Source organism: Macrobrachium rosenbergii, chromosome 3 (assembly GCF_040412425.1).
Source record: "Macrobrachium rosenbergii isolate ZJJX-2024 chromosome 3, ASM4041242v1, whole genome shotgun sequence".
Lineage (NCBI taxonomy): Eukaryota > Metazoa > Arthropoda > Malacostraca > Decapoda > Palaemonidae > Macrobrachium > Macrobrachium rosenbergii.
Genome location: NC_089743.1, coordinates 90614272 through 90642046, shown reverse-complemented (window position 1 = coordinate 90642046; position 27775 = coordinate 90614272). Strand labels below are relative to the sequence as shown.

The 27775-nt window shown below is 37.1% G+C and overlaps 1 protein-coding gene and 1 long non-coding RNA gene across 2 annotated transcripts in view; one reads left to right on the top strand and one right to left on the bottom strand.

The window, feature by feature from the left end:
- LOC136828759 (uncharacterized) overlaps positions 1-27775 on the bottom strand; it is a 149643-nt gene that overhangs the window by 94988 nt on the left and 26880 nt on the right. The window lies entirely within an intron of this gene.
- Positions 402-26070, top strand: LOC136827596 (uncharacterized). Its single transcript, XM_067085073.1, has 3 exons — positions 402-557; positions 8537-9021; positions 24665-26070. The coding sequence occupies exons 2-3, from the start codon at positions 8537-8539 to the stop codon at positions 24789-24791; spliced, it is 612 nt and encodes a 203-aa protein (XP_066941174.1). The 5' UTR covers positions 402-557; the 3' UTR covers positions 24792-26070.

Below are 27775 nucleotides of genomic sequence, written 5' to 3'. Positions count from 1 at the left end.
GAAGTCAAATAAATGTCAGATATAAAAAGGAGGATGGTATTAGTATATTCGTATCCCGGCTACGCGACTCAAGAGGCGGACAGCCTAACTTGAGCCAGGACCCACTTCGAACCAAACGCCCCCTGGCGTCTCCCAAGCAGAATCACATCAGCTCGAACAGGCCAGAAACCCAAAAACATTTTCATCCCGGTCTGAATCTGTCACGAGAGCATTTTTGCCTATAACCACCAATGGGATGGGCGGAAAAGGCTGCGAAAGAGAGATAGACCTTCAAACTCAACCTCAACACCATATGGCCATAAACAGCATCTAAAGGAAAATCTCATTTTGAAGGAAAGTTGTTAATAACACCGCGACGGCGACGGCGATGTAGCAACTCCACCCCAATCCCATAACAGCCTGAACGTGACGTCACGACCCAAGCCCCGCCCACCCGCAGGAAGCAGCTATATAACTGAAGCATGCCATTGAAAAAACGTACATTCAAGCCCCTATAACGCACTCGGAAAGAGCTTTTATTACATAGCTCCGATCTCCTACAACCCAACCCCCAAAAGGTGAGGAGATTCTGACAGAACAGAACAGAACAACTACTTTGCTTCTGGTGTTATGCTTGAACATCTATAGTGTGTGCTGTTTTGTTTACCGGCGACAGAGACGAGGGAGGAAGGTGACTTTAAGTCTTCATCTCGGCGCTTGGACATTACTTATTACATTCACTCTGTGCCCAGGACTAAAAGAAAATCATTGTTTTGATTTGTGTGTGCCGTTATTTGTGAGGACGATTACGAGAGACAGGAAGTGGGGGATGACACGGCGGGCTCCGTCGACTGGTTAAATTTATACTGTTCACTGGCGTCGTGACGACGGGAAACGATTTGTGATTACGTTGGTTATCGTTCCCAAGGAAAGATTCCTTGCGTAACTGTTTGTTGATAAATGATTTGGTACGCTTTTCCTCGACCGTCAAACGCTAAGTACGCTAAGACCCATCCGTTTGCATTGATCTACTTGTATCCAGAACACGTGGCAAATGTTCAATCTTAATTCAAAAGTTCAGTAACTATATCTTTTCTTATGTTGTACATTTAATTGTCAGTCCTCGTTCGGTCTCTAAAACGAGCATGTATTATTTGCCAGAAATAATTTTACCTGAATAATTGTTCCGTTATTACCTGCTTTGAACAGAAATTTTATTAATCTTAAATCGCAGCGAAGTAAAGACTTTTGCGAAGATGAGAACCTGAAATTTTAGCTGGAGATTTAAACGCTCGCGACGCAATTATCCTTTCCGCGTCCTTGGGAGTTCTGGTATTGTGCGTTTGCCGAAAACTTCTTAATAAATTGACGCGTTTTTGTTCATGTCATTTTTTTTTTTTTTTTGAGTTAGGAACATTTATATCCATTATCAGTTTTCTTCATCCCTTTCATCCTTTTCTTATCGCAATTTACGAATAGCTCATTGGTCGTTTTGTCTAAGAGGTCTGTTTATTCTGTGGAGCCTGATGGACATAGTTTCTGTTAATTCAAACAAGCTGCACAATGGTTCTCTACACTCTATGTACAAAGTGTAGAGGTCAGAGTCCTAGTTAGGTTCTATGCGTTTAAAGGACACAACCGTATCATTTACAAATTAGAATAAATATCCAGCACTTGAGAAGCATTCAACTCTGCTTATGTAATGTAACACAATGAAAAACGCCTGAAATTTTTTGATTACTAGTAATTGTCACTACTTTCATTCTTGTACATTTTTCTCTTTAATTACACTCGTAAGATCAACTGATAACCAAAGCTGCATACTTAAACTGAAAAGTCACTAGATCATATTATTCGTATACTTTTTGAGTGAGTTTATGTTCTATAAGACCTGCAAAACCTTCACACATCTCCTTCACCAGAAGTTATAAAACTTCAGTCTTCTTTTTCAGGAATCTGTTGAAGCTGCTCTTCAGATAAACTCTAGATTCTTATTTTTTGTAAAATGAGAGCAAAAAAATTACAGGGCTTTAGGTTATTTCATAATCTATGTCAATATATTGAAATGTAAGGGATCATTCAATGGCAAAGGTATTTCTCCTCCATCCTACAGATATAAATAGGCATTTTAGGTTCATTCAAATCTCAATGTCCCTTTTAGTAAGGAACCAAAATAAAAAATACATGGGTTTAGGTTATTTCAGAAATACGTCAATTTATTGCAATGGATCATTCAATGGCAAAGGTCTTCTCCTCCATCCTCCATCCTACAAAGATATAAATAGGCATTTTGGGTTCATTCAAGTCTCAATGTCCGTTTTAGTATGGAAACAAAATCAAAATTACAGGGGTTTAGGTTATTTCAGAAACTACGTCAATTTATTGAAATGTAAGGGATCATTCAATGGCAAAGGTCTTTCTCCTCCATCCTACAGATATAAATAGGCATTTTAGGGTCATTCAAGTCTCAATGTCCGTTTTAGTAAGGAACCAAAATAAAAAATACATGGGTTTAGGTTATTTCAGGAAATACGTCAATTTATTGCAATGTAAGGGATCATTCAATGGCAAAGGTCTTTCTCCTCCATCCTACAAAGATATAAATAGGCATTTTAGGTTCATTCAAATCCCAATGTCCGTTTTAGTATGGAAACAAAATCAGACAGAGCGAGGAGCCGAGCCCAATCAAACTAGCGCATGGCGAAGGCCGCCTCGTCTGCGTCTCACCTTCTGTCATCGTCCTCGCCGTCCACCTGTTGCTTCTCTAACAGTGCCTCAAAAACGCTAGGTGGCTCTCGGTACGGAGTCTTGGTTCACGAGGCGCCGTTATGTATCTCTCGGGATCCAGTTCATGTGCGTTTGTAATTACTTGCGTCATGTCTGTATTCATTCGTTATTTTTGAGGCGCGAAGGAATAATGATGGGGAAACACGGGGGAATACGAGACCTCCCTGACGTTTCTTTTACTTTGTGACGAGCCAAATTTCGTAACTTACATACTTGTTTGCATAACTGATCCACTAATCGAATAAGGAGCTCTTGGAAAACATGATGCATCGATGCGAGGCGAAGTACAGTACATATTACATTACAGGAAACGCACACAAAAAAGAATATTACGAGACAAATTTACATAATTTTCACTTAATTTAACATCCTGTTATATTGAGAGGGAATTACGACTCCAGATAATTGTCACGTTTATCATTTTGTTCACTGTTGAGAAAGGAAAAGTAGATAAGCCACTTACGTGCCAAAACGAGGCTATATTTATGACCAAATACTAGAGTCTGACAGGCCTATACTATCAAAGTAAGATTGCCATATGCCCGATAACTTTTTACCCTTTTTGTATAAGGAGACAGTTACATTATTTAAACAAAATTACCAGTTAAACTGGACAGAATTAATCAACCAACAAATACCACTTTTGATTTTGTTGAACAGACACTGGTGCGGAGTATGTTTTCAAGTACTGAGAATTCACCAGTAATGCCCGTTTAATTAGACATTGATCAATAAATGAACTGTCAATAATTCAGTTTTTAATGACGATCAAAGCCAAGAATTATGGCGTGTAATTCACGTCTGTTTGTAAGACGAGAATGGTCTATAGTGACCCGTTAGAGCATACAGACGTCTTTAGAAAAAGTCCCTCTGCTACGTTTCATTCTAAATTAGGGAAAAAAATAACAAATCTCTTCTTGTAGATTCTGTAACTGTAGTTTTTTTTTTTTTTTTTTGGCAGAACAAGCGATGGGAAGTCCCCGGGAAAATCTGACGTATTCTTTTTCTGGAACGTTACAGTGGCTTGCTTGACTATAGAAAGACTGTATTCACATGGAATAGTCTGATTAATTCCTTTTCAAAGCAGCATGTAAAAAAGATTTATTTTCCATGTGCATTTTGTAACTGCGCAATAACTTCTTAAATTAAGCCAAAAGATAATCTGTCCACGGGAGGGCCTGGTGCATTCTTTTTCAGTCCAGAGCAAGAGCGATTTGCATGTTTTTTCCCCTATAAATTATGTAACCATGTGGTGGTCCCTTCGGCGAAGGAGAACCTGATGTGTCAACGGAATCATAACGTGAGGAGAGGCTAGTATCTTCTTTATGGAAGGGGGCCCTCGGTTTTTATGGCTCTTACTGGTCCTCTGTGGTTTAGCTGGCAATTTCAGAGCTGTTTCCAGAGGACGTTACTTCTCGTTTGAAACACCGTTACGTGTTGCTTTTCCTCTGTTATTATCATTATTATTATTATTATTATTATTATTATTATTATTATTATTATTATTATGTAGTAGGCTTTGTATTTAAAATTAGTAACAAAATCAGCAAGGCCATACATAAATACTTGGACATCTCTAGATGAGAGTCATAGCAACCTAATAGATAACATAATCATTAATCGAGAGAGAGAGAGAGAGAGAGAGAGAGAGAGAGAGAGAGAGAGAGAGAGAGAGAGAGAGAGAGAGAACGATGAGGAATGACAGGAGCAACAAAGCAGATGTTGACTGCGGTCACCAGCGTGTCATTGCCACAATAAAGCTGAAATTAAAACCATCCGACAAAAAAAGTTGGCAGAGTATTCATGCTTTATAACAAAGGTTCTTGAAGGTGAACATCGAGAAGCGTTTACAAACAGCCACTGAGGACTGGACTAACACCAGTCTGCTGGGTATCGGATGAGACCTGGGATATAGTAAAGAGCAGGTAAAAGCAACACGTACTTGTAATATAAAAATTCTGGGCGATGGAGGTCGCAAAGTCGAACGTACTAAATTCTCAAGTCAAGAGATTGAAGTTAAATGAAGCGAAGACGGTATACGAGAGAATATCTGGAGTAACAGGTGGATGATGCTGACAAGGCCATATATTCAGAGAGCGGCATCAGTGATAGGGTAGCCCGCATAAGAATTACTAATGGAACATTCATGGGTGGGGAACAACCGTATAAAATACCTGTCAAATGGAGGGAGAAGAAGACGCAAGGAAACGTTAGGTTGAGTATTTTTGTAAGGTCATGAATGAGAGATATGTGGGATATTTTGATTGATATAGCAAAAGATGACTGGGGGCCGAGTTTAGAAATGAACGATTCATAGTCTTTGAGGTAGAATCGACAATTCAGAAATTTAGGAGACGGGAAGCACCAGGCTGTGACAGAATCAATGCAGATATGATTACAGCTTAGAACGAAACGTCTCATCTTACACGGCCTAGCTAGACAATTTTGCAGTGTCACTTCATATTGAACCAGCATCGACAATTTAAAATTACTGAAAATAGATCTATCACAGACGCAACGATACAAAATGGGTGAGAAGGATATTTGATTCGAAGTCCAAAATTTTCTTGAATTCGTCTTCCATCAAGGCTTGCCTGCAAAGTAGGGACGTAAAGCGACCACGAATGAGTTATGGCAAAAAATAACTACGAACAAATTTCATGATTACTATGCATAGTCTAAAATTAACATTCCTCTCCCTATCAGAGACGCATTCATCATCCAAAATGGCTGAATGAATGAAGAGAAGAATATGTGAAGAATCATTCCACGCGGCCCACATTTCACGAGATGCTTTTGGGGGGAGGAAAATCATTAGTTCCGGCAGAAGGAACGTATGAAGATGTTTTTCCTCGTCATCTTCTTCTTCTTCTTTCTCTTCCATGAATCAGAGCAGGTTAAAAATGACAGTCTCATCTTGCGTAGTCATACTGGCGATGTATGCGTTGTATATTTGTTTGTATGTGTGTGCATGTATTCATAATTTTTCCTATTCATGAATAACACGCATGTATGTTAAATATATCGAATGGCATGTTAATTGGTATATATATATATAAATACATATATATATATATATGTATATATATATAAATATATATATATATATAAAGATATATATATAAATAAATACATATATATGTGTATATAATTTATATATATATATATATATATATAAATATATATATATATATATATATATATATATATATATATATATATATATATATATATAATATATATTTAACTAATACCTATCGCTAAAAATTCCATCATTATAAACCACATTTGCAAGTAGAACAAACACAGTCAAACGCACAGGGCAATACGCGATAAGGAAAAGTCTTTATCGCTTTTTTTTTTGTCTCTAGCTGGTCTCCTAGCTGAAATTTGTACCTGGGTATTTGCTGACTGTTGTGAGTGATCAAATTGTACACCGATTAATACAACTGAAAAACGGGAAGTCCCTGACTAGGTCACCCTCATTCCACGTGACGATCCAAATAGTAACAATCATTAGATTACTGTCCGGATCAAAATGACTACCTAGTTGTGATCATTTGTGTGTGACTCGAATTATCGGATTCTGGCCCGGGTCAGGGAGATTAGGTAATGCTTCGTGAGTTCCCCCTCGACCTTTCATTTCCGCTGTGGCCAACTTGTCGCACAAAAAGACCCTACTCTTTTCCTATGTTAAAGACATATAATATATATATACATACATACAAATATATATATATATATATATATATATATATATATATATATATATATATATATATATATATATATATATATATATATATATATATATATATATATTCTTTTTTTCTTAAGAGCCTCCCCAACCGTTAATGCGGAATTGTGTACATTTCGAAAAGAAGTTTAAAGACAAGGCCCTCGGCAGGTAAAGGATAAGTACAAAAATGGTGTTATTCGGAAAGTCAAATATATAGATATTTCCTTTTTTTTAAGAGCCTTCCCAAGTGTTAATGCGGAATTATGCGTAAATTATGAAAGGATATAGAAACGCTGAAACATAAGCATAACCAAAGAATAAGATATACTGAATATAAAAAGATGTAAAGTACAGAAATTGGAAAAACATGCGAAGGTGATAAACGAACGAGAAAAAAATGTGCGAGCTTTCCTGTATCGGTAAAATCAATGTAGGACGAATAAAAGAGCACATCGTAAGTCACGACAATTCTCAATGGAGAGAGAGAGAGAGAAACTTTACCTTTATAATCAGAAATACCTACGTGACAAATGTTCCCAGCTTCTCTTCTCTCTCTCTCTCTCTCTCTCTCTCTTTCTGTGCCGTGGGAAGTCGAGATGACATTTCTGGAAACCTGGAAATCTGCCTGGTTTTCTCCATCCAGATGACGCGCTTCTGAAAGCAATTCCCTTCGTAGGAAAACTTTCCTGCGACCACAATCCATCGCGCGAAATCTCTCGGACCAAATGGATTTCCTATATGGTGGAGAAAGCAGGTGATACCACGAACAGGAGAAAATAAAACCTTTAAAAAAAAAAATATCATAATAGGGTGGTCTAGAAAATTCCGGACCACCTTGTTATGCTCGAAGTCTTCCTGGAGGCAGTCTGATGCCTGAGCTTGACGACTTCTGGAAGAGGAAAATATACAGTTTCCTCCAGTAACCATCCCCCCCCCCCTCAAACCATCCATCTTGGCCTCGCCAAACATCCTCCTCTAAAAAATTTCGCACAGCGTCTCCTGAAGGCGACTGCCTCGGCGGTGGTATATATGTAGTTCCATCATGAACAAACCATCAGTCTTACTGGAAGCTTCGCGCGTGCAGACCGTTTTAGTGTTCTCTGTCGATCTGGGCCGGACCAAATAATACTAATTGTTGGTGACTGTGGCAGTGTTTGTTTTCGTGAGAAATTTTAACATACTATGCATAACTAGCCTTTGAAAACAACAATATCTAATATTTAAACAAGAATTTTATTTTCAGTAATTGAATATTAACACGACGGTTAATAGGAATCATGAAAATACTTAGTATATTTCCCTTCTTTATTACTTCAATATTTTTTGTGAAGTTTTCACTTCCTATAACTATGATGCCAATCAAGAGGAACTTGGGAATATCCTGTCATACATATTATAATTATTATATCCTATCATGCCTATTATAATTATTATATGCTATCATAGCTATTAGAATTTTCTCATAATAATAATAATAATAATAATAATAATAATAATAATTGTTGTTGTTGCTGTTGCTGTCTGTGAGTCCACTTACGAGCTTATTTTTTATAATATGCAGTTATAAAACAACTCATTTCTATAACACTAAATGAAAAGATTGACTGAAATATTACCCTGTCTCTGTTTATATATATGTATACATTTATATATATATATGTATATATATATATACAGTATATATATATGTATATAATTATATGTGTGTGTGCGCGTGTTACATACAACTGAATTTAATCAGCAAATGAAATACAAATGACTTGTTTTTAATTCTAATGCTTAATGAAATGCAAATTGGTTTTTTCATCTTGAAACTTTGCAAATGCAAATGATCCATTTTTTGAGACTTTATTAGGAGAAAATAACATGATGCATTTCATGCTTCATGAAACGCACATGACTCCTCATATTGAGACTTCTCGAGATTTTTTTTTTATTTGAAGCTTTATGAAATGAACATTATGACGTCTGATTTTGATGCTCGATCGATGCGAACCCACAGTTTACTAGATCATTCTTTCCCCTTTCCAGATGATCTACAAACTGCTCTTCGTGGCCTTCGTCGGCTTCGCCTGCGCGACTCCCGTCGACAAGAGGGAAGGCGCCGTGGCGGAAGCACGGGACACCTCCTCCTCGTACGCCGCCGCCCCTGCGCCAGCAGCTCAGACCTACGACACGGGATCCCAGGGAAACCTCTACTACTACTACTACCCCGTCGAGGAGTACGGCAGCACGGACACAGCAGAGGCGCCCTTCGACATCTTCACCGCCATCATCCTCCCCCTGCTGATCCTGGGAGGTCTTCTCCTGCTCCTGTCCTCACTCACGTTCACCCTCACCGGGAACGGCAGGAGCCTCACCGACGAGCCCGACCTCATGGATCAGCTCCACACCGAGATCGAGAGGGTCTTCTACATCTACCTCAACGCCTTCGAGAGCGAGCAGTGCCTCCAGAGGACCATCTGCGAGATGGGCGCTTACTCCAAGAGCTTCAAGGGGAAGGATTTCGTCATCAGGTGAGATGATAATGATGTTTTTTTTCTTTTTTGTAACGAGAAAAGTTAAGTATATCTTACTTTCATCAGACCACTGAGCTGGTTAACAGCCCTCCTAGGGCTGGTCCGAGGGATTAGATTATGTCTCTAAGAACCAACTGGTTACCTAGCAACGGGACCTACAGCTTATTAAGGAATGCGAACCACATCATGACGAGAAATGAATTTCTATCACCAGAAATAAATTCCTCTAATTCTTCATTGGCCGCTCGGAGAGTCGAACGCTGGGCCAACAGCTTGCTAGCCGAAAACTCTACCCACCCCTCCAATGAAGAACTAAAAGGAGACCAAGCTATTGATTGGCATTGATCATGCCTCTGCTTGTGATTTGTCCTTTTCAAAGCAAGACGCAACTGACTTTCTGGGCCTGTCTGACTTTGAAAGACACTGACTTTTAGACTGGCTTCTAATATTCATTATTACGCTGTACCAAAATTAAGCTAAAACAGGTTATTTATCAGGAGACCAAGCTACTGATTGACACTTATCATGCCTCTGGCTGTGATTTGTCCTTTTCAAAGCAAGACGCAACTGACTTTCTAGGCCTGTCTGACTTTGAAAGACACTGGCTTTTAGAATGTCTTCTAATATTCATTATAACACTTTACCAAGATTAAGCTAAAATAGATTATTTATCAGTTATCATATTTTTTGAAGATTTTTTTTTCATATATTTCGCAAGAAATGATGCAAAATAAAACCTTATGCGCAAGGAATGAAAAAATGTCAATGTTTGATTATAGATAACTAATGTGGATACTAAACAGGAAGGCCAATATTAGCAGCACGCCGCTATTAGGTACAATTTGACGACAGACTCATTTAAAAATGTCCTAAAGTCAGGTTCTAAATCTAAACTAACGATAATTTGATCCTTACTGATAAAGAGAAAATACGCAAAGAATAGATAAATATTTCTTATGTTAAAATTCATCTCCATAAGCAACCTCTCTCTCTTAGAAGCGAAGTGGATGAAAGTATACGTTCCGAACGTGTTAATGGAAGATCGTATTTCCCAGAGCCTGTCGATTTATGGTGACTGATAATTTGGCATTTCGCGAGCTCACGAAGACCGAAGACCCAACTCTCTTGTCAATTAGCCGTAACAGATACGCCCAGGTGATTTACACTTTCGAATCTCTTAATAATAATTGTCGCGTTTTGTACGAAGCCATCTCGTCTCTAATACAGTATCTTCTATTTTTATCATCCACACGTACTTACACATATATAAACAAATGAATGCACACAAACACACACACCAATCTATCCATAAACACACACCTATATATGTATATATATATATTATTATACATACAATATATATATATATATATATATATATATATATATATATATATATATATATATATATATATATATATATATATATATATTACATACATACACATGCACACACACATACACATATATATGTATATGCATGCATACGAATATAAGTTCTAAATATATTTATGTAATCTTATGTATACATGAATGGAAAAATTCCACAAAGAATACAATTCATATGTATACTACTCAAAATCATTATCTATCTAACAAATCACTATGGGTTTCGTTTTAGCACCCTCGCAAAATAAATTCCTTCCTAATCAATAAAATCCAAGGAATGTCAGAAACTTGGAAAGATAAAAAAAAAAAAAAAAAAAATCAGTGATGCGTGCGCACCCGCCGGAAGATGACTAGAACTTTTCTCCCTGATTGTAATGACAAATCTGCGCGTAACCTTTCACTTGAATGATATGGAATCTGTCACTCCAGTGATACAGTAAACTTGATTTCCTCGTAGCTCTACGGGCCTTGAAGCTCTCTCTCTCTCTCTCTCTCTCTCTCTCTCTCTCTCTCTCTCTCCCTTACATATTTTTATATTGATTTCATTGTGGCTGAGTTATAAGACAGAGCAGATTTATATATTGAACAAAAGTATGCAAAGGAGCAACACAGATACATACATGTTTATAATGTACATTTATATATATATATATATATATATATATATATATATATATATATATACATACATTATACATATTTATATATATACATATATGTATATATATATATACATATATATATATATATATATATATATATATATATATATATATATATATATATATATATATATATATATATATATATATATATATATATATATATCTTCTTCGTTTTCAACGTGGTTTTTTCCCATTTTTATATGGGGTAAGCACGATGCCTTCTTTTGAAGGACTTTGCTTTGGCGGTGGGGTAGGCCGTAGCCTCGATCGGCTGCCCTGCCTGACATCGCTTAGACCCCGGTAACGAATGTGTATGTGTATTATACCAAACCCCCAGCTCCCTTTCTCCCAGCAGCGAGGAGAACTGGGCGGGCGGGTCGACAGTTCGAGACGTGTGTGAGGTGTCTGTTATGTTTTTAGAAGATGTTGGAGTGGCTTTGTTTATGTGTGCATTAGTCTGTAACACCCATTTGCTTTCAGCAAACCTATCCGTTGATTACATACGTAATCCCGGGGTGTCCACACGGATGGCAAAGTGTCCGCCTTCTCTGACCGGTCGGGTGTGGGGATTGAACCCTCGCCACAGACTTCTATGAATTCTGAGGTTGCTGCTTCTACCAACATATAGGCCCTTTCCCTTGAGATAAGAGTGGACAGTCCAGGTATCAGCAAGTTTTCAAGTGTTTACCTGCCAGTTATCCAGGTAACAGCAAAAAGTCTTCAAACTACATAACCTGGTGATATATATATATATATATATATATATATATATATATATATATATATATATATATATAAATATAAAGAGTGAGTGTTCGTTTTCAGAATAAATTACAGTTATCAATTCTTTCAACAAGTCTTATGAAAAACTCCTGGTAGGTGGGTGTTGGGGGCGATGACGTATATCAAGTCTAAATTGTAACACAGCGACAGACTGCGTTCTGCCTGCCTGGTCATGGGGAGCGCCCTAGGAGAAAACCTTGATTTGCCTGTTGACTCGTAGTCGACGCCCTCGTAATGCTTACCCATTTTTCTCACGCCATACTCATTCCTCCCCTCATTGTGCGTGTTTGTATTCTTCCGCTTTTCGAGTTTTCCGCTTTCGTTGTCATTACATTTAATTACGAGCGTCCTTTCTTTCTTTTTTTTTCCGGTAAAATGATTTGTCATATTTCTCCACGCAGTTTCCCTGGCCCAATTTCCGCATTCGACCGTAATTATGATCGCGTAGAATTGTGCCGGGTTGCGGAATCTCATTTCAATGTATCCATAATTGTAGCTGTCTGCAAGAGGTGCGAAAAAGCAAAGTTTGCAAATACATATATCGTGTTCGATGTATTTTTAGATATCTTTAAATTCGGATGAATATATACTTTAATATTGAATTCTAAATGTTGGAGTACGTTTCTTAGACAACTAACGCATAACTGAACACATTAAAAAAAAAAAGAATTGGAGTAAGTTTGTTGGACAACTAGTGCATAATTGAATATTTAAAAAAAAAAAAAGAATTGGAGTAAGTTTGTTGGACAACTAGTGCATAATTGAATACATTTAAAAAAAAAGAATTGGAGTAAGTTTGTTGGACAACTAGTGCATAATTGAATACATTTAAAAGAAAAAATGAAATGGAGTAAGTTTGCGAGACAACTAGTGCATAATTTAACACATTAAAAAAAAAAAAAAGAATCGACCGACACACACTCGAAAAGAAAGCAAGAAAATAAATTGCGTTTTTCTGGCCTGTGAGACACGTGGTCTCAGACCGGTAAAGTGTACACACAGGCGACCACGCTCCGTTATTTCATAATCGCAGACGGCCTAAGCAACGGTAAAAAGAAAGACCAGCAGACGGGCTTGCGACCATAGTTGCTTCTTTTTCCAGCTGACCTTGCGACCAGCGATCCAGCGAACTACACTCGCGCTCATTAGTGATGTTGTTTTGGATATGTACCGTTCGGTAGGCGTTAATTAGATTTCTTAGTGTGGTCAGTTTACCGCAACGTTTGTATGTATAAAGAAAGAACGCTTCCGCTATTTGTTGTTATTAGATTAAACAGCCCATAAAACTCCGACGAAATTCGACAAATCATTATGCAAGCTAACGAGAGAGAGAGAGAGAGAGAGAGAGAGAGAGAGAGAGAGAGAGAGAGAGAGAGAGAGACTGTCTTAGTGATTTGGGATTTCAATGCGACGCGAAGTAAGGATCTCTCTTCACAGCCATCTGTTTGATTAACCTACAACCACGAGTGTGGGACATTCACCGCTCGACTTTTCGTCAAGATATTCCAAACGTCGTTACTGATTCAAGACCCGATTTCTTAATCTTCTCTTGACTGCCGAGGTTTGGAACTCTCTTCCTGATTCTGTTGTCCATGGATCTTATAACGCTCCTTTCCCTAAAAGAGAGAAAAGTCTATTGGTCCCTTCCTTCCATTTCCTTTTTCTTGTTTTCTTAGGATAGGCGTTAGTTAGTAAAGGGTATTTGGATGCCCGTCTCATTGGAAAATGCCCTTCAAAAGAATAAGATGCCTCATGTGAACTCCTAGGTACAATTTACACATAAAATTTGTTCTTGAAATATTCATGCCATGCTAGTTTACTATCCATGTTAATATCTTCACTATTCATGTTAATATCCTCCCATTACCTGTACTTAGATGTAGCTACGAGTAAAAGTGTGGGCAATTAACATCGCAAAAATAGGCCCCCTAACTGCAGGAAAGAGATGAACACTTCCTATCTCATTCAGGAAATGAAAGGAACTGCTCTGTATTTTTCCAATGCGTATTCTTCTCAGTTAAGCAGTAATACTGAATAAAGCTACTTATTCATTAATCCGTATATTCCTTTATACACCTTCAAAGCTCACCTTCCATAGAAAGGAGCATGACCCAGAGTGCGTCAAATCCAGGTCAATGGCTCATGACACTTAGCACTTAGCTCTTCCGGGACCCTAATTTGCATCCTAATTACGCGTCAGAGATAAAAATATTATGTAACTCTTTTTGTTCTTTATTGCCGTATCGTCGCCAGCTGTTGACTTAAAACGTAACGGAGGCTTCTCTACCAATCCGTTATTTGCACTTCGCAGCAAATGTTCGCGATTTTTCAAACTCTTTGGTGTCAGTGAGCGTAAGTTTTATCACCGTCACTGAGGCTTCATTTGGGTTGCAAATCCCCGAACCTAAAGGATGTTTTGTGTTTTTTCACTTGAATTTAAACCGGGTACACGACTGTTGTTCAAGCTATCCTCGTTTTCCCCCCTGCTGTCATACTTTCTGGTCCTTTCTCTTGGAGAAAGGCTGAAGGAATTTTCCGAAACCCTTTCGGTACTTTTATCACCTCTGAACCTTTGAGGTTAGAAGGAGGTTTCGAAGGTTCATGGTGGTCACACGGTGCCACTATTCCGCGGCTTCTGCGAGCGTGGCTCTTCTCTCTCTCTCTCTCTCTGTTTCCTGGCGAACGAACGTTCATGTGGCGTGAACATATGTGGATAATCAGACTGGAATCTAGACAATATTTCATTGTCTGTAAGGAATACCGAAATAATATTAGATCGTGACGCATTCGCGATATTTCGATGACATCTTTATTTTCTGAGATAGGAGGGTAAAAAATGGCTGTCTTTATAGAAGTTCCATGAATATGAAAACTCCTTTTTTGACCTGTAGAGCATCAGACTCTAAAGGTTCATAATGATAAAGCTGTGTGCTCTGTCGCGTATAACTTGATAGCACATTAAAATCTAATGCTTTATCCCTCTTTCCATCTTCATCTTTCAATCAATCAGTTCGTGGATTTTTTTCGCTTCCTCTGTCAATATTACGCCCTTTCCTTTTGGCCTTATATTGTTCCTGTAAAATGGAACTTCGGCTGCACCATTTTAAGATGAGGTTGAAATCGACGATCTGGTACTTTTCCTGTCTAACTAATAATGCCTTTTATCTTGCATTTCTCCTCCTCAGTTCTTCCATAATCCGACAGATCCCAGACGCCACCTGGGCAACAGAAACGATCAAGAAACAGTTAAATAACGAACAGCCTGTTTTTAAGATCACCTCTTGTAGCACTGGAGTGCCACGGAGTACAGATATTATGCTGTTCTCTCCCATTCACACACATATACACACGGTTCCATGTCGTTAATGGTTAAACGAACAGCATATGGTTCGTGTCGCCACAGGAGTCACGCAGGGCCCGGTCCGTTGCCGATGATTTTTGGAAACGTACTCATTTCACTGAGCAAGAAAGCGTATGTGTTTGCATCGGGCGTTTAATCATAGTCAGACACGCAGAGAGAGAGAGAGAGAGAGAGAGAGAGAGAGAGAGAGAGAGAGAGACTAGACTTTTTCCCAATGCTTTCCGTTACTAACTGTTGTTACAACGTCGTGACTTCTCGAGTCATTAGATAATTGCTGCATTTGGCTGATCGTAAGTGACATCACGGTTTTCTTTTTCATCTCTCTCTCTCTCTCTCTCCAGTCTTCTTAAGTGGATGTTCGTTGACACTAAGGACTGAGGAACCGTTCATGGCAGTCTTGAAACAGTTTTGCTAAAGTGAGATATTTAAAACCTGTCATAATTATCTCCGACCACAAAAACATGATAACAGTTGTTCTTGAATTGGCGGTCGGCCCTACCTTCCCCCCCCCAAAAAAAAATGATTTCATGGAAAGGCAACAATACGGCAGGTTTGAAGCCTTATGACGTCAGAAGTCTTTAAATAGTACTAAGCGCTGCGGTGACACCCAATAAAGCATGCATAAGTCAGGTGAAATGATCCTCGTCATGACTCTATAGCGCCATATGTTGGCCTTCATTTTACTTCATCTTCCAAAGTCTGTTCGTTCCACTACACACTCTCTCTCTCTCTCTCATACATAGATATGAAGTTCAATAGTCTCCCATTATTTCTTCCTCGCGGTCAGTGATCAATGCACACAAGGTGATGCTGAATCCTATGTTTCTTAAACCGAAAAGAGTTTAAAATTTCACCCAATATAGTCATTTGCCGCTAAATGCACAGAAATCAACCATGACACATAAGTGAAAACCGTCTATTCAGCACCGTAGCCTCTCCTTAATTAATGCATTACACCATATGTAAAGACGTCGATGTAATTAGCCAGTTCAATGAACCTTCACTGACAGGAACAAATGTTCGTTTCATTACTGCAAAGTTAACCCTGGCCAATATAAACAGCTCAGATAAGGGTTACTGGGAAAACCAATACACCTGCTTTCCTTTCTTGGAGTACAAGAGAGAGAGAGAGAGAGAGAGAGAGAGAGAGAGAGAGAGAGAAAGAGAGAGAGAGAGAGAATGATTTCAATCCGCCGTAGGTGAGGACCATCTCTTTGACGTATTTTATCTCTCAACCGTCTCTCATTACCTTTCTCTCTTCATCTCTGCTAAGAGAGAGAGAGAGAGAGAGAGAGAGAGAGAGAGAGAAAACGTTGTAAGCATGACGAAAGATCACGAAACTAAAAAAAAAAAAAAAGGGAAAATAGCTAAAAAGAAACAGCTAATGAATCGCCAAAGAAAAAGTCATATCCTTCAATAAACAGACAGTCAAATAAGTATTTTTATAATTATGATAACTGATAAGATTGATGATATCAAGCAAGATGTATGTCTGGAACCAAGCAGTGATGTCTCATTAGCAATAATTCTTCCATTAGAAACATTAAAGAGCAACACCAGCAAGCAAACAAATTACTGGAGGAATCAGTGCAACAAAAATATCCTTTAAAACGGCAAAAGACAGAGACCTGCACCGACCATAAATTCCTAAAATTGACAGTAAATTACCCGAGCAATTTATCTAATGGTTAGTGTCACCTTATTTTCTGCTACATCTCGAAAAGACGACTGTGATGTAACTTATCTACCAAAAAGTAGGGTAATGGCGCCATCTTTCGACATCTGCAAAGACGGATGTTCTTTGCAGTCATGCGCATTCATGCACGCTTACAGTTAAGTCTCTGTGCCGCATGTATTTAGGTTTGCGTACGCATGCACGCTTGTGTAGACGCTCTCCTCTCATCGTCAACTCAGTCCATCATCTCTTTTTGTTTTCTGATGTAGATAACTGAATGCATGTATCTATATAAACGTGTATTTGTATGTTTTTGTGCAAACGAGATGTAGGTTTGATTGCGCATGCGTGTGTAGATCCAACCATTACCTCTTTTTCTCTCTCCGAGCCTCCAGTGCGGTCCAGTAACGTAAAATTGTCGCGAAGCCACGAGATAGATAATGTAGGACGGACGAACCATTACGTTTGCCATCACATTGAGGCTATGTACACACACACGCATACCTAATAAGTAAACACGCACATACATCACACACACGCTGCGAATCTCTCCGCTTTCTTGGACATATGTGGCCCCCTTTCCCGGTCGATTCCGACGAGGGAAAATCATTTTTTTTTTTTACTTCCTTTTTTCACCCGTCTGGTTCTGTTTCGGTACTGATAGGCAATGGGTCCATCTCTCGTCTTAGGTAAGCTATATTGTGTATGAAGACCACCGCGTGAGCTTTCTCTTCTGACATTTGCGTCATCTCCTACTTCGCTGGAAAACATCACCGTCACTGTTTCCTCGGGTCTTTGCGTAGCGTGAGCGATTAGATATTCTTGTTGTAGCGTTATTCCTTAGTGTTTTTCCTTTCATCCACTTATTTCCTTCTCTGTATATTTGCCTGGTTTACTTTCACCCTTTTTATGATACGTGCTTCTTAACGGTTTATTTCTCTGCTATGGCAGTCATTCGCCCTTTCTTGTTTATGCATTACAGTGCGGTGAAACTGTATAAACTAGACAAAGCTCTCAAATGTGTTCGCAAAAAGATAAAATTGAAAGCAAACGGTATATTTAATTTTGCGTGCAATCACTTATTTTCTATGTGAAATATAGACCCACGAAAAGATGAATGAATATGCAACACGTCTCTGTATTTTAGTAATTAAAATGCCTATCTGTAATCTTTTATCATTAACATTTGACTGTTTATACATTTTTGTCAGCATTCGCATAACATAACTACCACTCTTTCTTTCAAAAATTAAGAATACTGTGAAACTTCACAGTATTCTTAAATTTTTTCTTTTAAATATTCTTTACCGTTTAGCTAATTATTGCTTAAGAATCAAGATATAATGATTAGTCTATTACCTCACGTACTCTCTATCCATTTTGCTCGCACAAAGAAACAGGAAACTGAAAATAATAAACTCGTTTTTGTTTTAGATATTTTCCCTAATGCCATATTTTAAAAGACTGATCATTACAGTTTTAAACTTTCCTTTTTGTTTGATGATCGGCTTTATTAACTACATTAATTTTACGACAGACTGATTTAATTGTTACTGAGTAGTATCAGATGACGCTACCTTCACTATTATTATTATAAGTAGTAAAAAAGTATTATTTTATTTTACATTCTTTACCTGACAAGTTTTTAAATACACAAAAGCTATAAAAGATTATTTTCATTATTATATATGACAATATATAAATTATATATATATAAATATATAAAATTATATATATTATATATATAAGAATATAAATATATATAAGAATATATATATATATATATATATATATATATATATATATATATATATATATATATATAAGAAAGAGTTTTAAATAAAAGGAATGTATATATAAATGTATATATAAATAATATATATATATAGATATAGTTTATATATATATATATATATATATATATATATATATATATATACATATATATATATATATATATTCTGTATACATATACATTTATACATGTGCGTTTTGTGTAGTGTATACATATATGTATATACAGTATGTATATATGTATATATATACACCTACCCACAAACGTTTATAAATGTATACAATATAATATATATATATATATATATATATATATATATATATATATATATATAAATATATATATATATATATATATATATATATATATATATATATATATATATATATATATATATATATATATATATATATATATATATATATATATATATATATATATATATATATATATATATATATATATATATATATGTAACACACATTCCTTTTCTTTAAATCTCTTTCTTTCAATCTGAATGCTATAAACATAATGCCTGTCTTTAAATAAATTCAATAACAATATTTCCTGTCGATGATCCCTATCAAACAATCACCACTGTCATAATTACCGTCATCAAAATCATGATCATACTATGCGTCATTTTTTTCCTGGATTGTTTCATTTCACAATGACGCGCTATTTGTCCATGACGAAGTAAGAATGAAGACAAAGGAACTAAAAGATAATTTCTTATTTGCTTAACGGAAATTTTGTGAAAGGATTTGCAAGGGGATCTCTTATTTAAACGATTTGAATTTCTTTTACGTTCAACTCATTTTCAGTTTTGTTAGTTGATTTAACTTATTACAAATCTAAAAGCTTTGTTCTTTTTCCTTTTCAAATGACAAAATACTAAAGCTTTATAGTTTTATGGAAGCTGAAGATCAGCTTGAGACCCAACTGACAGACGGATTCTTGAACTATACATGAATTCAGAAGTTATATAACATTCTGCTAATTTACCAGTTCATTTACGGATCAGAGTTTGTTTTTAGACAAGCATTTCTTTACGAGGTTGCTCGAACCCAGTGTATATGGAATTTAACAAAGGAATAGTGTGAACGATATTCGTTTTTTTAATGTTAGACTTTTTCTTTTTGTAATGACGGCCTAATTGTTTCGGATACTGATACTGCGTTAAAAGCAGAGGTAACTAAGTTATCACAAATTTTCTCATAGGAAAAAGAGAGCAAAATGAAGAACTTTTAGCTGGTTCATTTATTTTCAGAACTGACATATTTCAGTAATTTCGTGAATGGAACGAACAGCATTTCAATTCTTAACCTCTGAAGTCATAACACGTTTAAGAAGGTCACATCTCGTCACGAATTTTCTAAAAAATACACCGCATTTCACGTCTTAAGCTCAAGAAGAAATGGATAACAATGACATTTTCAGGAAGGGTACATCTCAATTTAGAAAAATTGTCCAAAGAAATAAGCACAATTAAAGTTTTGAGCTGACAGAGTTTTTTCCTCTGAGGTTATTAAGCAAAAAATAAAAACCGTGGGCGTTGGCCTATGCATGTCACTAGATCATCCAGTTACCACTAGAAGGCCCAGTAACCTACATGAAGCGCGTGAGGTATAACACAAAGGTTTTTTCCTACCTTGAGGCCTCTCAAATGGGACATATATAAAATTAGTTCTCGAGCTGAACTGCCTCGCGACAAAAGAGGTTCAGATAGCGCATCCGGAGGTTAGGAAAACCGCGAACAAACGGAGAAGAAGAAGAAGAAGAAGAAGGGAAAGACTGAAAATTGATGACAAAGAGCAGAACTGAAGATGAAAATTTTGACAGATTATGACGGAAAAAGACCTACCCTTAGAATGTCGTGCCATTTTGATATTATAAACACAGGAGGGCCAAGAACAGTAGAACAGCGAAAATGAAGTAAAAAACCCGAAAATAAGAGAAACTAACGCCAGATAAAAAGCACAATTGAGGAAGAAACTTCTGCGTCCTCCTGATAGTTCGTGGGCAGAAAAACGATCCTTAGACCAAGGTACCATACCAATCTATGTAAAAGAAAAAAAAAAAAAAAATCTAACCGCTGCTGGGACCACCATCCCCAGCTTTCCCCAAGGCGATCTCGTCTAGTGGCACGGGGAGCTTCCTCGGTAAAGTCTCCGGGGTCGCTGTGGTTTTAAGCGACGACGTCCCCGGCGGTAGCGAAAGGTCGCGTGACGGTGATGACTCCAGGCAGCGTGTCCTCATTAGCTGCAATCTAGACGGTATCGGAACCTCTTTCCTTCTCCTCCCCCTTTATTTGCGTCTTCTTCTTCTGCACCCCGAGGTCATTTGGACGGTAGGGTATACCTCTGCGTCACGGCTTACTCACACAGACCTTCCCCCTCCGTTAATCATCTCTCATCCTCCTACACCTCTTCTTTCCCATTCCATTTTTGTCTGTTACTAACCCACTTTCTTCTGACTAACTTCTTCCTTCTTTTACCGGTCCTCTTCCTACTTCTGCCAGCCTTCTTTCTCTTTCTACCTCTTCCTCCTCCTACCAGTGTTCTTCCTCCTGTGAAGCCACATCCTCCTGATATCAATAATCTTCCTCATTCGATCAATCCTCTTCTTTCAATAACCGTCCTCCTTCTACCAATCCTCCTCGCCGAAGCTCATTAAATCTCTTCATTATTTAAGCCATTGTTGATGTATCCCCAGTCTCCAGTCAAATTTGGCTTCGTATTTTTGACTGGCCATGCAACAGACTTGACATTTCTGACTGGCCGTACAAATGGCAGCTCACTCCGTTACCAAATCTTCCACAGTAATCAGGCTAAACAAGCAATAAAATGGCAGTTGTGATGATGAAATTAATTATTCTTGATGTAAGATCTGGGAACATAGAAATATGGATTTTAGAGACGAGTTTACAGTCTTAGCTTTCGATTACCACCTCTCGCCAGTTGGTAATGCTCTTGGAATAGTGGCAAGTTCTCTTTAAACAACCTATAATTAAAAGCTTTTCAGTCCCGCTTGTAGGTTTACAGACATGAAACAAATTCGTGAGGAGACACACTTATTCGCTTACACGACGGCTTGCCTTCCCTTTGCACAAGTATGATGGGATCATGAACACCAATCTGTTTACTTTCCTTTATATTGTATTTTGTTTACCTGGAATAGGATGTCGACACAAAAGGCACTGATCTAATCTGTCTCACTCTTGTCACTGGCTTCCGTTGACTCTCAGGCTTTGACCTTTTGACCCAGGTTGTGAGGTCAGACGTTAATCTTTATTATTATCCTTTCCTTGCTGTAGCGTTCTGTGTGCACAAGGACGCCTCATCGTTGCTTTATCTGCCAAATTAAACTTATCAATCTCTACATGTGCATTTTTTGTAGATTAAAAAAATGTATCTCAACCTCTCTCTCTCTCTAACTTATTTTGTTTAGCTTTATTTCATGCCTCAAGCGTTACCTGGGTTAAGGTATTGAAAGGGAAGGTGACGAAGAAGGAAGAGACATAATAGCAACGAGGCATTTCAGCTCTGCTGGAATTTCACGCTTCAATTCACAGTCGTTCTCCTGAGTCAGTTCCACTTTTCCTCTCGGTGAACTTGAGATCAGGTCTTCCAACTCGCTCTGTTTTTTGTTGCTTAACCACTTCGTCGTCTTCTTCTGCGATTAGACAAGAAAAGAACGTATTATGTCACAGATCAAGTGGGGTTCGCGTAGCGTTTAGTTCTGATGATTGGTTCCTCTTTCAGTAGTTGCTGGTCTGTCGCTTTCTTAAAGGTTGACTTTTTCTGTTTTTTCTTCAAGGCTTGTCTAGTCTAGATTTTTTCCCCATATTTTTCTATTCTTTTTTCTTAAATTCTAGTCTGGTCTAGCTTGAAGCCTGGTTTATTTTCTTGATTTTTCTTACTTTTCCTTCAAGTCTGGGTCTATTACCTAATTTTTTAATTCAGGCCTAGTTTATTTTCAGTTTTATCTTCAGGTCTGGCCAGTTTTTCTTCAAAGCCTGGTCATTTATTTTTTTCCGAGCCTCATCTGTTTGAAATTTTTGGATATTTTTTCAATAAAGTCTGGTCCACCTATTTTATATATTATTTTCATTAGTCTTAACATAAATCTAATCTGCTTGTCTATCCAGCTTCTGCATATTTATATTTATTCACAAATATTAAACCACAACTATCCCTTTCATATCGAATTCACTTTACCTTGGGAATAAGTTATGACTAAATGCATGATAAACGCATCTGGACCGGCCAGAATTCGACTTATACCTTTTGGATTTGGTACACGGAAGGAGTTCGAATCTCAGCTGGGGCAGATGCATTTTTTATATAAAATTCCTGTGTACAATTTATTCCCAAGGCACAGTGTATTTGGTACTATGGGCGTAATATATATATATATATATATATATATATATATATACATATATATATATATATATATATATATATATATATATATATATATATATATATGTGTGTGTGTGTGTGTGTGTGTGTATGTATGTATGTATATATGTATAATACACACACACATATACATATATATACATACACATATGTATATTAGAGATTTTAAGGCGCTTGCAATATTACACAAGTTAAAAATCCCATCTTATGAGATGAAATCATATACTGATAAGCCTCCCTAACATAAAGTTTTAATGATTACCTGCAAGAGTTCTTTTTGTTCAGTGCTCAACTTCCTCGTTTCAGAAAACGATACATTTTTGATATATGAAAATATTTGACAATCTGAAGGATAAAAGACAGAAAATGTATCAAGAGCAAAGGTCAGAAAGAACGAGCAACCTCAAACGCCTCTCTAGGCAGCTCCCGAAACCAACCAACCACGCCCCCACCCCCTTCAAAAAAAAAAAAAAAAAATGAATTTGCGAATTACTGATCACAAGATATGGAAGCGAAAGACCTATCTCCATCTTGAAAGAAGAAAAGTTTATCATGAAAAAAAAACAAGCAGAAAGCAATGCACAAAAGCCTTGATAATCACAATGACAAACCAGTTTATCAATTTTATATCTTTCCCCATTTCAGCTAATTCCAAAACAGTGTTTACCTTTAAGATTATGGACTGGTCAATAGGTCACAGGGTTAGCTTAAATCCAGCTCGATTAATTTAAAAAACGCAATCTCTCATTTTGGTTGATTAAAAAAACAACCTTTTTGTCTGTCGAGCCCTGGCTTATTCTACCCTACCCAAGAACCACGAAAAGATCACGGTCTATGGAATATCGAAAACGGACGCATGATTAAGCAGTTCAAATATCTATTTGATTAAGACTCCATGACAATTCTCCTATAAGACTTATCCACACGTAATAAACAATTACACAGAATTCCTTGCATTGCCGAAAGTCTCTCGTATGGGAAACGACTACCGCGCATGATCAAAACTTCAGCCGGCCAACTAAACTTACGCGATACGGCGATTCAGGCTGTTTAGAAAAACCGTTGTTGGTGTCTGCCATTACTTCTTTGAGATCTGAGGTTCCCGTGAGGGCTAAGAATAATTTGTTTTAAGTGCGCTGCGGTTGCTTTTACAACTTCCTTGAGACGATGAGACAGAAAAATTGATGATTTTCCAGAGCGGCTACTCAGATTTTCTCGAGTGCCTTTTGCATTTATGTAAAAAAAATCGTAGTTAACTTTAGTGTCACTGTTCGTATCAGTAACAGTTTTTTTTTTCTGTTTATATTTAGAAAGCAATAATTGCTAACAGTGTCTGGCAATTACTATCGTTATTCGTAGTAGCTGAATAGCATTCATTAGCTGATATAATGAAAACACTAATAGCAGTGTCTGGGAATAGGCAGTTAGCATAGGCATTTTGTCACACCTATTATATAAGATATGAACAACTTTTCTGGGAAACTGGACATAAATAACTTTCAGTATTGTTTCTCAATGACATTCATTATTCCCTTTGTTTGACAGCATGATCGAGCCCCTGGTTCCTGAAGGCATGAAGGGAAATCTTGCAATCTTCAAGAAGGCAGCCACATCCGGCTACGAGACAGGCAAATGCAAGAAATTCAGATGCGTCGCCCCAAAGCTCCTCTAAGTGAAGACGGCAACGTCAAAGAAAACGGGATGGACCTGGATGCTATTCACAGAAAACGGATATCTCTCATAGAAAAACGTCTCCATAATTAACGTTAAAGAAAATGGGAACATGTAGGTCGACACATTTATGGGTCGCAGTCGTGACTGTAAATGTGTTGGTGCTCTACAGATTTGAAATAATCGTTCCTAAGGTTGAATGTAATATAATTCCAATGTTATGGAATGTTTAATTAACTAACACTTGCTGCTGGCCAGCAGTGGAATGCATTTGATTATCTCTAGAAGACATGTAGAATCAACTTAACTTATTCTTTTTTAAATACTGCAGTGAATATTTATTTATTTGTTGGTCTCTGTCCGAGTGGCCAACTCAAGTTATGTTTTTAATCCCTAACTGCGTCTTTTTTTTCTCAGGGGTATTTTATCATTATTGTTGTTGTTTTCACTGAAAGTTGAGGCTCTATTAGGAACTTCATGTATCTCAAAATGCACATCTTCATTTTTTGGCATGAGTTTTGAACTTTTAAGTGCACTGAGTGATTCGAAATATCCTTCCCGTTATCATCTCACTCAAAATATCTACTGACCCGGCGAAAGGCCTATTAAAATCATTCAACCCCAAATCACCTTTCTACCGTGCCATGATTTATATATCTTCATACTATAGAAATTGAAAAAATCGAAACCCTCTTTCCTTTCTCTTCCCAAAGAATTTCCTCGAGGAGAAAGAGAAGCAAATTTGCACAAACTTTTTTATACAATGACAAAATTACTGACCTTTTCTCCTGCACCATCTTTGCCCAGTTTCTTGCATATGGCAGGTTTCTGAACCTTTCAAAAATTGTTTTGTTAAGCTTTCAAGGCAATAAAACTGCTGAAGAAAGTCTCTCTGTGTCTGTGAAGAAAAGAGCGGCTGATTCTCAAAAAGAAAACATCAGTGAGCAACTTTGTGAGAAGACGAATGCTGTTGATCTTATCAACCTTACTCTTAAGGTGGCAACGAGCCCTGCCAGGTGTATATAATTGCATGTCCCGTCTTCAGCGTTTACTGATGGTTAGAAATACCTTGTTAATTATTGTTACCACATTACACTATTTAATTTGCACATTTGTTAAGTGATTTCTTTTTTTTCTTTAAAGAGGGGAAAATACAATTGTGTCTGAATGGTAATTTTTAGACAGTCATTTGGTTCATTCAAGAAACTCCAAACTCTCAAAATGTGTTCTGTATTCTTATACACGTGAGCTTTGTAAATACAATGGCCTTCACAAATAAGTGTGTGTTGTTTCTCATTTGACCTTACGGAATAGACACTTAGTCCCTTGTCTCTTGTCACCGCAGCCCGAACAGATGTCAAAAAAAAAAAGTAAAAATTGAAGAACGAATTGCACTTTAATAGGTCCACTGGAGGACTATGCTGTTAGGTGAATTTTTTTCGTCTTATCTTTCATTTTATGTTCACATCTGTTCTCCAGTATTCATGATTTTGGTAATTGGGATGGACACGAATGATGAGACAGTTATATTTTATTAACATTCTCTTGAAATTCTTACAAACAAGAAGCAACTAATGTAAATATAGTTTCGATTTAAATGATTTAGTGGTCCAGCGGTCATCAATCCTTTCTTACCAGTAATAGATCCTAGACCGATCCCAACGAGAAGAAACGATTAAGGTTCGTTTCCGGGACAATTCACTTTGTATCTGTTGACCAGCGCAGTGAATTATGTACCCAATGGTTAGTCGACAACGGTGGGACGGGCCCAGTGTGAGGAACGGTATAGGGATAGCAACTTCACACAGAAAGACTCGCTGATAATATAATGAATGAGATAAATGAAAAATATTCAAAGAAATAAGCAAATGAATATGAACTGAAAAACTTGAATTCCTATAAATATCTAAGAAAATAAATGATTGAAAAAGGTAAGCCATAAAAAACCTAAAGAACAATAATACTTCCGATTACGTATACATCATTGGGAGGAAACTCTAAATTCAATAAAGACATTTTGACTCGTGTCATGCAATTAAGTAATGATTACAATCCGACATACAGCTCATTTGAAAGAGTGCATCAGCAGACAAAAGAAGCTAAGTAAATAGAATGAATAAAGAGAACGGAATTAAGAAATGAAGTGTTAAAGATGGAAGTACTTATGTCTACATTAATAAATGAGAGGAAATAAAATCATAGTAATAATGATATATATTAATATTATCAGCGAAGTTAAGCAACTATGGGTCCGGTCAGTTTCTGGATGGGTGACTACTAACAAATGTCAGAAACCGCCTGCACAAATGACCTTGGTAGGGGGCGTGGGGCTGGCAACCTCATCCCAAAATCCTTGCTAAAAACAGAAATGGTAGGACCTTCTGGATTTATGACAGAAAGATTTTCAAGGCGATCCAGGAAATGGCTCTAAATTCCTGTATTCCTAAAAAAAAGCTCTGTTATTCGTCCCTCAAAATCCTTCCCATTTAACTTTATACGACATTAACTTGTCCGCTGGCCTTGTCCCACAAAATATTGTCCAAATGCTATTGAATGATTAACGTTAAGACTATTTAACTCCAGAGGGATATTATACAGGTGATGGCATTCTCTTCACATGGCGCAAATTGTGGGATATAAAGGTAAACCCCAACGAAACTTAAAGTATGATTTTTAGCAAGTTTAGGTCTCTGTTCTTCAGTTTTAGAGCCAACAGCTACAGATTCTTTCAAGATTTTTCGAGGCCTTGGCTCTAAAACTGAAGAGTAGAGACCTAAACTTGCTAAAAATCATATTTTTCGTTTTGTTGGGGTTTATCTTTATCTCCCATAATTTGCGCCATGTGAAGAGAATAGCATCACCTGTATAATAGCCCAATGGAGTTAAATAGTCTTAACGTTAATCATTCAATAGCATTTTTGGACAATATTTTGTGGGACAAGGCCACGGACAAGTTAATGTCGTATCAAGTTAAATGGAAAAGAT